The following is a 12765-nucleotide window of genomic DNA, read 5'->3' on the forward strand; positions in this document are numbered from 1 at the left end:
CGTTTTAAATCTGTGCCCTCTGGTTATTGACCCTTTATCAGTGGAAACAGTTTCTCTTTATCTACTTCATGTAAATGCTTCCTGGTTTTAAACACCTTTACCAAATCTCCCCTTAACCTTCTCTGCTCTAAGTAGAGCAACCTCAGCTTCACCATTTCCTCCACATGACCAGAATCCCTCGTCCCCGGTCATATTCTACTAAAGCTCCTCAGCGTCCTTTCAAACTCGGATCTGAATACAGTACTCCAACTAGGGCTGCACTGGTATTCTATAACATGAACACAAGAATTAGGAGCAGGAATAGGCCATTTGGTCCCTCCCAGGTTGCTCTGCCACATGCTAGGATCATGGCTGATTGATTACGGCCTCACCTACACTTTCCTGCCTGTCCCCCACATAACCCTTGACTCCCTTGTTGATCAAAAATCTGTCTAACTCAGCCTTGATGATCTCTAATGACCCAGCCTCCACTGCTGTCTGGGGAAAAATATTCCACAGAATAATCACCCTCTGAGAGAAAAAAATTCACCTCATTTCAGCCTAATATGGAAGAGCCCATGTCTTTAAACTGTGTTCCCTAGTTCTATCCCCCTGACTATATTGTTGCCTTCTACCACTACACTCCTATTTACTCCCCTCACTTTCCCTGTACCACAGTGTCACACTCAGTTCATCCACCCTGCAGCTCCCTTTCTCAGCTCACTCCTTTTATGTAAAAGGTCAGAACAGCACCTGCTTCCTCACTGCACCAAATTCCCAAGCTCACACAGAGATAGAAACAAAAAAACCGCGGATGCTGGAAATCCAAAACAAAAACAGAATTACCTGGAAAAACTCAGCAGGTCTGGCAGCATCGGCGGAGAAGAAAAGAGTTGACGTTTCGAGTCCTCATGACCCTTCAACAGAACTCGAAACGTCACCTCTTTTCTTCTCCGCCGATGCTGCCAGACCTGCTGAGTTTTTCCAGGTAATTCTGTTTTTGTTCCCAAGATCACACCCTGTGCCTAGCTGCAGCCAGTGATGAGCTGCTCTCTTCGTGCTTGCTTACTCCATGTGCTTGTCGAGATTACTTGTATTTAATATATAAAGCTTTAACATAACTCCCTGTGGTAGCAAGTTCAACATTCCCACCATTCTGGGTAAGAAAGTATCTCCTGAATTCCTCATTAGATTTATCAGTGGCTGTATTATGCTTACACTCTGGATTCCCCCACAATGGAAATGTTGCTTTCGGAGAAATGTATTTGGGAAGTTGAAAGCCAAGCAGCATTTTCTCCTAATATAACTTCTTACACCATGTGTTTCAAAGAGTCTACACATTGTCCTTTGTGTGGCTCCAGGAGCATGCTTCTTGTCCACACTTCAGAACAACAAGTCCTTTAAAGAAGGAAATTGTTTGATTGCTCTGGACTGTCAGGCGGGTGTCCTGGTGATTTAATTGCATCATTCTACATGAGTGAGTGAACATCTTTATGTTTCAGACTGTGCAGTGAGGAGCTGTGCACAAGCTCTGCAGAATCAATCTGACACCTCACCCTCTTTAATAGAAATCGGGCTATTTTCTGAAGCAACCTCTTCTGAAACTTTAAAAACAGCTTGTAAATTATTGAGATTGTGCAGGCAGGGAGTAAAATGCCTTTCACCTTTACAAAATAAGCCGTTTCCCTCCCTAGTGGGAGGTCTTTTGAAGTTGCCACTGCCTGCCTGTAGGTAGTGAGAAGTAGAGTTCCCTTTAGAAATCGTTCATCAGAACTGTCAAGCATAGAACTGAGACAGCAGATGTGAAATTTAACAGTACTCCTGCACCCATCAGAAACCCCAATACATTTTATATAAGATGCATGTGTCTCACTATTTGCACTTTTCAGCGGTATACGCTGCTAGGTTTTAGGGTTCATGGAGTTTTCCTTGCGCCTCCGCCACCTATAGCTTCGGCTACTATCTTCGAGGAGCATGCAGCAAGTACAAGAACTGTACCAACCGGACAGATGTCAAAGAGCCAATTCCTGCCCATGTGTTCCACGTATTGGGATAATGTAGATGTTCATTCTATTGCACAGGCCTTTTTGTCATCTGACAGTGCACAGTTGGTGTTGTCTAGTGCAGTGTGACCCTCCCCAATTCTCAAACCAATGTAATGTAGTAACTTTGCTCTGTTTGTTATGAGCATTGTTTGGACACCATTCTGTGAAACGCCATACCTTTCAGCTTTTTGTTTTGTTCTTAGGAAATTGACATTGCTGATGAAGCTGCTGTTTATTGGCCATCCATAATTTCTCTTCAGTGTGGAGGTGAATTCTCATCTTGAATGGCACTCCCACAGTGGTGTTGGCTAGGTCATTTAGGAGTGAAATCTTTACACAAAGGGAAGTCGAAACTGGACCACGTCCCAAAAGGGTGTGGATGCTGGAGGTCAATTGAAATGCTGAAGACTGGGATCAGTAGAGTTTTGTTGGGTAAAGGTGTCCAGAGAAATGGAGTAGGGTTACATATCAGCCTTGATCTAACTGAATGCTGAATAACCTACTCCTGTTTCTTTGTTCAGGATTCAGACCCAGCAATGAAGGAGGAATACAATTTATGTTTAAGTCAGGATCATAGAATGATACAACACGGAAGGAGGCCATTCGGCCCTTTGTAACTATTCCAGCTTTTTGAAAGAGTTATCCAATTAGTCACACTCCCTCTGCTCTTTCCCCATTACCCTGCAAGTATTTTACCTTCAAGTATTTATCCAATTCCCTTTTGAAAGTTATTGTTGAATTTGCTTCAACCACCTTTTGGGCAGCTCATTAACAAACTCGCTGCATTTAAAAAAAAAAGTTCTCATCCCTGCTCTGAATCTTTGTCATTAATGTACGCAACCAGGATTTCTATGATCCTGGGATACGATTTCAAGATTGCTTAATCTAGATTCCAGACCACTCGGAACATCCCGGTGAATTGTTAAACTGAGGCCCTGCCTGTCTGTTCCAGTGGATGTAAAAGATCCCATGGCATTAGTGGAAGGAGGTCAGGGGGGTTCTCCCAGTGTCTGCACCAACATTCACTCTGGCAGTTAACGTGCGCGGAGTGGATTTACTCCACATTCATCTCATTTGCTCTGTGCAAAGATGGTTTTCACATTTGTCTAAAAAGCAGTGCTGACTGCACAGTGAGTTAATTCATTGACCTTGAAGCATTTTGGGACATCCTGAGAACATGTAAAGCAGTGAGTTCTTTAATGGAATAAAGTCCCACTGCTGACTCTTAGACCAGGAATATCGATGTTTTCAGTCACTGGATGTAGTGTTAGTGATTGACAGGAGCAGTGTAGAAACATTCCTTCAAATCACTGGTGCAAACAAAAAGAGAGAAGCTACTAATCCTGTTAAAGCCATTATCTTTGATACAGAAATGCTGTGAAACCCTTTGAGAGGTACTGATTTACACCTGTTTGATTTTCCCTTCTCAATCCTCCAGATAATGAAAGCTGTGCGAGTGGGAATGAAGGAATATGCGTTGGAAAGGTCAGAATGTTTCACATCTATATTTTCAGACAATATTAAAATGTTTCCTTTCAGTTATTTTGCATATCTTTCTTGGGAATTCTGTTGGAAAGAAGCATTAGAGCATAGCTCCAGGCAATGGATAAACAAGGTTCCTTCAAATTGTCAGCGTGAACTGGGGAGCAGCTACTGGAAGGACCTACCAATATTTTATTTTTAAGTTCCCTTTGGTTTTCAATTGTAAATTTACTGCTCAGAACCATTACCTGATATTGAAGTGCTAGTGTCAGATTTATTGATGAGAATAGACTTTGGTGCAGGTATTTTGATGATTAAGACCCCATTTCTGATATTCAACCTAATCCTGCCCCCGCCTGGGTTTCCTGCTCATTCCTCCTGCCATTCAGGCTGCAACAGCCAGCGTTCCCCTGCCTCTGAAGTTTTCCCCTAATATGTCAGCTGTGGCTCAGTGGGGTAGCACTGGGTGCCCCGAGTCAGGAGGTTGTGCCTTCAAGTTCCACAGCAGCTTAGCCTAACACTGGCACTACAGCACATGGGGAATGCTGCATTGACAGAATGTGCCGTCTTTCAGATGAGACTTAAACCAGACCTCCCCACCTGTTGAGTTGAACGTGACACTTTCTGCACAACTATTCAAGGAAGAGCAGAGGAGCTCTGCCGATATCCTGTTCATTATTGATCGTTCAACCAATACGCTTCTGGTTATTTATCTTATTGCTGTTTGTGTGATCCTGTTGTTGCTAAATTTGCTGCTGTGTTTACCTACACATGACAGTGGTTATATTCCAAAATGAATTCAATAGGACATTCTGAAAGGTTTTTAATAACCTCAGGGTTGCTCTTAACAGGCACCGACTTGAGCCATTTTGTGGCTTGTGGTGATTGGATGTGATAATCTCCTCCCTTGTTCATCCTTTGAGGTGAAGGTTCATCATCTGGGTGTTTTGTAGGGGTTTGCTGGGGACGTCGGTAACTCCTAAGGTTAACCTGCATCTGGAAGGTTACTGCTGCAAGTAAGACAGGACGCTGCAGTCAGCTGAGTTTTGGGCGAATTGCTGACTCCTCATTCCTTCTCTCTGCCTCTGATGTGCACTTGCTTTCGAAGGAGGATGCACCATTTTTTATTTTGGCTGCACCAGGTGCGTGGATCCTGGGTGAGCTTGTCCCAGGGTGCAAAGTCAATATCAAAACCTTCAGAGTGTCCTTGTAGCGCTTCCTTTGACTGCCATGAGAGCACATCCCAGACTCAAACTCCCCATAGAGGATTTACATGACCAACCCAACTCAGTCCTAACTGTCTCAATACGTTGTGGATGTTTGGCATACCAGCCCGAATGAGCACCTCAGTGGATTTTGTCCTGCCATCTGATTTTCAGAAACTTCCAAAGGCAGCTCAAGTGAAAGTGGTTGTTTTTTGGCACAACACTGGTACACAGTCCAAGTCTCACATGTAGAGCAGGGTGGGAGGGACTATTGCTCTACAGACTTTCAGTTTGGTAGGCAGACTTACTCCCCCTTGTTTCCAACTGATATTTGAAATCTGCTGATGGCTACACTTGCTTTCACAATCCCTGCATGCCTCATCGTCAATATAGACATCTCGAGAGAGAGTGTGCGGCCAAGATAAGTGTACTTATCCAGTGCTGACAGGTTCTGGTCATGGACTGAAACCCTGAGCTTGAGATGGCGGCTTTCCTGGAGCAGGCTTGTTCATTACTTCAGTTTTCTTTGTGCTGATCGTAAGACAGAAGTTGTTGTGTGCATCGGAGAAGAAGTCCATGGTACATTGCATCTCTAGCTCTGAACTGGCAGCTAGAGCACAGACACCAGCAAACAGGAAATCTCAAAGTATCTCCTTGGAGACCTTAGTCTTTGCCTGGAGCCAACTCAGATTGAGCAGCTTCTCATTCATGCGCTATCTGATTTCAATGCTAGGATCACCATCATGGAAGACATCGAAGAGCATGGCAGAGAAAAACATGCTGAAGAGGGTTGGCACAAGCCCACAGCCCTGTTTAACTCCGTTAGTGACTGGGAATGGATCAGAGGACTCACCATTATCCAGGACATGCTTGAGCATGCTGTCAAACCATTGTGATGAATTCCTCAAGGCAGTGAATTTCTCCATTACCTGTCAAAGGCCTTGGCCAGGTCAACAAATGTGGTTTGGAGATCCATGTTCTGTTCTTAGCATTTCTCCTGGATCCGTCTAACTGCTGCTGTCATATGCTAACAACTGTTTGGAACCATAGGTGAGAGCTAGGTGCAGGTGAGGACCAGTACAGGACAAACCACTCCAAAGAGTGCGACAAACCCACCTGTGAGAGGTCTGCAGACTGAACGAAGATGTTCTGCAAAGCGATCACCCAATCTGCGTTTGGTCTCCCCAGTGTAGAGGAGACCACATTGGGAGCAGCGAATGCAGTAGACCAAATTGAAAGAGGTGCAAGTGTAGCGCTGCTTCACCTGGAAGGAGTATTTGGGGCCTTAGATGGTGAGGAGGGTCATCAGAACAGATGTGACGGAGGCGGAGGAGCTGGGAGAATAGGATGGAGCCCTTACAGGTAGCAGGGTGTGAGGAGTTGTAGTCGAGGTAACCGGGAGCCGGTGGGGCTTGTAATAAATATTGCTAGGCAGTCTATCACCAGAAATGGAGACAGAGACATGTTGGAAACAGACCATGTGAAGGTGAGAGAGGAGGGGAAATTGGAAGCAAAATTGATGAATTTTTCCAGGTCCAGACAAGTGCACGAGGTGACACTGAGACAGTCGTCAATATACTGGAAAAGTAGCAGTGGGACAGGGCCTGAGTAGGACTGGATCAAGGAACGTTCCACATAGCCCACAAAAAGACGGGCATAACTGGGGCCCATGTGGGTACCCATAGCCTGTTTAGTATTTCTTGGGTTGTGTGTGTCTGATTATGTGAGTGCTACAGTTCAATTATGATTTATAATTTCCTTACATTGTTGGGTTTTTCTTTGTTACTAATGTTAAAACCAGACGTGACTTGATTACTGATGAGTTATTTGTTAATTAAAAGCCAGTGCAAGTAGGATCACAGGCACAGATGCCTTCATAGAGACAGGCTTCCCCCTCTATGAAATGCTGATTGCCTTACCATTAATGGGATGGCTGCTCTGTTTCATATTGCACGTCTGGCTGTGGAGCAATGCAATGAATGTTTATTGGCTGCTTTAACAGCCAGTAACGGGATTCATAAGATACATGATTAGGAGCATAGGGAAAATTAGATGTTTTCTGTCCTGAAGACAGTGGCTTTTGTCAGCCTTCAATTCCACAGGTGCCTCACCCCAGGGGCATCCTTCATGTATGACCTTGGCCAGGGAGGAACTTTATTTTTAAGTCCAGTGCAGACTGGTTCCTGGGACTGATGCTTGAGTGCAGCGTTGAAAATGTTAAACCCTGAGACCTGGGTATCTATGAGTGGTGTCAGCTGTGGTTTACAGCAGCACTGTCCCTAAGTCAGAGTTCAAGACCCACTCTAGCACCTTGAGCCCCCAGGTTTAGACTGGCTCTTTGTGTGGTACTGAATGGGTGCTGCACTGCCGGGTGTGCCGTGTTTTGGATTCATTAGGAGGATGTAAAAGATCTCATGGCTTTGTTTTGAAGAAGAGCAAGGGACTCTCCTGACCAATGTTTATCCTTCAACCAATATCACTAAACCAGAGGCAAATACAAGTTCTTGTAACTGACTGAGAGATGAAGCCAGCCTGCTGAGTCCTGCAATGTGAGAGTGGATTACAGGGATATAGTTCTTGTGTTCCGTTTATAGAAATTGGTTCCACTCCCACCACAGCTAGTTTACAAAGCCTGTCGTCCTGCTGATCAACTCTCTTGTTTGCAGCTTTTCAGCTCTGTTGAATTCTCATTTAATTGTTGAGTGCGGATATAATTGGAAGGAAGTAACTCTGAAATGTTAGTCACAAGGGAATTGAATTAACATTGTCCCCCTGAGACAGCACTTTGTGTTACTCGTGCCTCTACTGATATTCATTCAGTTCCCTTTTCAGCCTAGGGAGTCTGCGTCAGCAAAAGGAAGACAGGAATTGCAAATTTATAGCACCCTTCCTGATCTTGGGATGCTCTCTAATTAGGCTGCAATTCTCTTTTGCAAGTTACTGTTGAAACTGCTTCTCCCGCTCTTTCAGACAGCCTCCTTAGACAGCACCTTCCAAACCCAGGACCACTACCATTTAGAAGGACAGATAGATGGGAACACCACCACCTGGAAGTTCCCCTCCAAGTCACTCACCATCCTGACTTGGAAATATATCGCTGTTCCTTCACTGTCGCTGGGTCAAAATCCTGGAACTCCCTTCCTGCACCACATGGACTGCAGCGGTTCAAGAAGGCTGTTCACCACCATTTTCTCAAGGGCAACTAGGGATGGACAATAAATGCTGGCCCAGCCAGCGATGTTCACATCCCGTGAAAGAATTTTTTAAAATTGCAGATCACAACAACTCACTGCATTTAGTTAAGTTTCCTTATGTCACCTCGGGTACTTTTGCCAATTACCTTTAATGTGTAACATTAACAAATCTTGCAAATGCTAGAAATCTGTAATAAAAACAAAAAATGCATCCGTGGAAAGAGAAACAGAATTAACGTTTCAGGTCATGACCTTTCATCTGAACTCATGGTGAAAGCTCATCAACGTGAAATATTAACTCTTTCTCTCTCCACAGATGCTGCCTGACCTGCTGAACATTTCCTGTGGTTTCTCTATTTATTTACCTTTTTAATCTCTGTTCTCTGGTTACTGACCTTCTTGCCACTGAAGCAATTTCTCCTTATTGACTCCACCAAAACCATGTGTCGTAAGTCTCCCCTTTAAACCTTCTCTCCTCCTAGGAGGACACTCAGCTTCTGCAGTCTCTTCACATAACTGAAGTCCTGCATCCCTGGTACTATGCTGGTAAATTTTGTCTGCACCCTCTTCAGCATCTTGACCTCAGTCCTGAAGGTATGGTGCCCAGACTTGATTGCAATATTCCAGCTGAGTGTTGGCCTGTTTGATTTCACTTATTGCCTTGGAGTGTTTGTCGAGGTATCACAACCTGTTCCAAGGAGCTCACCGAGATATTTCAGTGTTTTAGATGTGAGCTGCAATGTTTGATATTTGAACCCTGTGACCCTATTAGAGTCAAAGCAAGAATTTTGTTGACAGGCAAACAGAATTAATTGAATGCATTAACCATACTGAGCTAAAGCCACCATAATTAATCGAACATCAGTCATTATTATGGCTGCCAGGGTCAGGATCTTTTAAAGGAAGATTGACAGCCCCTCATTACTGACTTAGAATTCATTTGAAATTAGTCTACTGAATTGTTATTCTCCATTTGATTGGTTTGTGGATCGTGGGAGGGTTAGACTCTGTGACTTCAGCTTAGCAAGAATAATTAGTATTCTTGAGAATTTTTAAACCTTTATCCTGCTGAATAAACAGCCTGTATATAATTTATGTTGAGTAACTCTTACCCTGCTGAACAAACGGTGACTGTACAATTCCAGTGAGTGATCCTTACTCGACTGAATAAACAGTGTCTATGCAGTTACACCATGAGTAACCCTTATCTGAATAAAGTGATCCTGTACAGTTAGTAAATGACCTTTACCCTACTGAATAATCTTCCAAAACATTTCATGTTGAATAATTTTATGAGCAGCCACTATTCTGTAGGCAAGTATAGCAACTACTTTTTAAACAAGATTCCCACAAACAGTAATGAGCTGAGCAATTAGCTAAGATGTCTGTGGTGTTGGCCATCAGTTACCTCCCAGATCTCCCTCCAATGGACCCTTTAGCATCAACCCGAACAGACTTCCTCGCTGTATTGAGTTCTCTGGTGTTAGATTCTCATCTGTCATGACTCAAAATTATTGTTAAGTTCAGTTTAAACAATTAAGGGGATAGGATGTGTCTTGTGTGTAAAAAGGAGCTTGTGTGGCATTATTTTTAAAGCTGTGTGGTAAGGATCTGTAGACAGGCTGACTCAGGGCTCCTTGTCAGTAGCTGTCTGAATGTTTCACACAGTGTGGGTGTGTGTTGAGGCATTGCTGGCATTGCCTCTATGGTTGGCTGGGCAACAGGCTCTTTACTCCAGCTCTTCCATTGGACCCTGTTAGACACACAGACTCTAGATGGAAGAGCACTCTTTCAATGAAGAAATGAAAATTAAAAACCCATGACTTCTGAAAATAAAAGGAAACAGGATTAGCATTTCTACAATGCCTTACCACTTCTCTTAAACAACCCCAATAGCTTCACGTGCCATATTGTATGAAATGATAACTGTTGTGCAGCATGTTAATGATTAGCCAGTTCATCTATTTTAGTGATGTTGGTTGAGGGATAAATGTTGGCCAGGACACTGAAATCATAGAAAGTTTACAACACAGAAGGAGACTATTTGGCCCATCATGTCCATGCTGTTTGACAAAGAGCTATGGAGCTTAATCTTACCTTCCTGCACTAGGTCCGTAGCCCTGCAGGTCACAGCTCTTTGTGTAGACATCCAAATATTTTTTAAATGTGGTGACAGTTTCTGTCTCTACCACGCTTTCAGGCAGAGTTCCTGATCCACAATCTTCTGGGTGAAAAAATGATCCTTCATCTCCTCTCTAATCCTCCTCCCGATTACTTTTAAATCTGTGTGCCCTGGTTTTTGCCACCTGTACTAAGGTAAATAGGCCATCCCTATTTAAGACCCTCATAATTTTAAACTTCTCAATTGTCACCCTTAGCCTCCTCTGTTCCAAAGAAAACAACCCCAGCCTATCCTACCTTTCCTCTAATTTTTCAGTCCTGGCAACATTCTCTTAAATCTCCCCTGCACCCTTTCCAGCAGTCACATTTTTCTGTAATGTGGTGAGTACACAGTACTCAAACCTTGGTCCAACTAGTGCTGTATGCATTTCAAGCTAATGAAAGTATGCCACATGCTGCCTTAACTACCTTATCAGCCAGTCCTGCTACCTTTAAAGATCGATGGACTGGTGGGAGAACCTCTCATTGAACAGTAGCAGTAGGATCTTTTACGTTCACCTGGGAGGTTAGATGGTGCCTCAGTTTAACATCCCATATGAAAAATGGCATCTCCAACAGTGCAGCACTCCCTCAGTGCTGCTGTATATTTAACCTGTGCTGTACCTGTCCTGGGAGTGTTTGATGGTGCTGGAATAATGGATGGTATTCCTTTCCCCAGCTTTTGATAAGTACAAAATTGTTACTTGCTTTCAACATCTTTTGAGCAAGACATATTTCAACCTAACAGTATAGAAAGTCCTCTTTTTATAATGATCCTTACAGAGGTCTATCACTGTCAGGCATTACCAGTATGGACTGAGGAATGGAGTAAAGGGCCTCCTATTGATGCATTATAGTCAAGTATAAATATTTTATTGGTGCACCTTGCAAGCAGGCACTGAACTGGTGAATACTGTGTGCACTGATTTATTGTGAGAAATGAACCATTTTGTTGATGTGGGACTAAGTTGCTTTGGCAGCATGGTGCATTCTTTGATTGAGTAACCACTAGGCCCTTGATAGTCCATAATCCATCTGACACCATTAAAGCAACTACTGATTGATTTGGGAATCGCAACCGTAAAGTTGAAAAGTGCGCTGAGTTCCCCCGAACCAGAGTTCCCAGACCTTTTATAGCAAAGAGCCCCTGAGTCACAATCGGAACTATAAAATAGATAGCAAATTTAGTGAGTTTAGAAAAGATACAATTATTAGGAACTTAATCTTTATAGGATATATAAGTAGAAAAAAAGACTTGTATTTCTCTGGCAACTTTCACTGCCTCTGGATGTCCCAAAACACACTGCAAGCAATTAAGTTCTTTTGAAGTTTAGTCACTGCTGTGATGTGGGAATTATGATAGCGTGTTTGCGCACAGCAAGATCCCCCCCAACAGAAATGAGATAAATGACTGGATCATCTGTTTTATTGACACCAGTTAAGTGATGAATACTGGCTGGAATGCCAAGAAAAGTTCCCCTGCCCTTTTTCGCAACAGTGGCCATGGGATTTTTTTTGTAACTCCCTGAGGAAGAATTTTAATAAGGCACCGTTGCACCTTCTTGCATAGCTCAAGGTAGCCTGTGTCAGGAGGTTGTGGGTTCAAACCTCATTTCTGGATTTTAGCTCATAATTCTATGCCGATGCTTTTCTGCATTAAATTTCATCTGCTACTTATCTGCCCATTCCACCAACCTGCCTATGTCCTTTTGAAGCTCTACGCTATCCTCCTCACAGTTCATGTTGCTTCCAAGTTTATATTGTCTGCAAGTTTTGAAACTGCCCCTTCAACCAAGGTTTAGGTCATTAATATATATATCAGGAAGAGCAGGGGTCCTAACACCGACCCCTGGGGAACCCCACAATAAACCTTACTCCAACCCGGAAAACAATCATTGACTGCTACTCTGTCCCCTTTCACTCAGTCAATTTTGCAACCTTTTATTCCATGAACTCTAACTTTGCTGAAAAGTCTGATATGTGGCACTTTATCAAAAGCCTTTTAGAAGTCCGTGTGCACCTTATCAACGGTAGCATTACCCTCATCAGCCCTCTCTGTTGCCTCATCAAAAACATAAGTTAGTTAAACATGATTTGTCCTTAAATCCATGCTGACATTCCTTAATTGATCCGCTTTTTCACAAGTGACTATTAATTTTGTCCAGAATTATTGTTTCTAGAATTTTCCCCACCACCGAGGTTAAACTGATTGGCCTGCCGTTGCTTTGCACCCTTTTTTGAACAAGGGTGTAACACTTCCAATTCTCCAGTCCTCTGGGCTCACCCCTGAGCCTAAGTAAAATTGGAAAATTATGGCCAGTGCCTCCACAATCCCCACTCTCCCCTCAGTATCCTTGGATGCATTTCACATGGTCCTGATGCCTTATCAACTTTTAAGCACTATCTATCCATTACCTCCTTATCAATTTTAAACTCTTCAAGTGTCTCAACTACTTCCTCTTTCACCATGACCTGCGCAGAATCTTCAGTGCCTATTGGATTCTCCTTTATGTTAGCTGCCAGTCTCTTCTCATGTTCTCTCTTTGCTTCTCTCATTTGCTTTTTAAATTCCCCCCCGAACCTTCAATATTTGGCTCTTGGTTCTATTTTCCACCTGACATCTGTCATAAGCACACTTTTTCTTTTTAGTTTCTGACTCTTTCGTAATCCTTTGTGGGAATGTACCTTCTTTAAAGGTAG

At 43.3% G+C, this 12765-nt stretch overlaps 1 protein-coding gene across 1 annotated transcript in view; it reads left to right on the forward strand.

The window, feature by feature from the left end:
- Nucleotides 1-12765, forward strand: part of pepd (peptidase D) — a 237520-nt gene that overhangs the window by 88946 nt on the left and 135809 nt on the right. Inside the window, exon 9 of the mRNA XM_041192615.1 lies at nt 3463-3509. Within this exon, the coding sequence (XP_041048549.1) occupies nt 3463-3509 (47 nt within the window). The remainder of the gene's footprint in view (nt 1-3462; nt 3510-12765) is intronic.

The sequence above is a fragment of the Carcharodon carcharias genome, chromosome 7 (genome assembly GCF_017639515.1).
Source record: "Carcharodon carcharias isolate sCarCar2 chromosome 7, sCarCar2.pri, whole genome shotgun sequence".
Lineage (NCBI taxonomy): Eukaryota > Metazoa > Chordata > Chondrichthyes > Lamniformes > Lamnidae > Carcharodon > Carcharodon carcharias.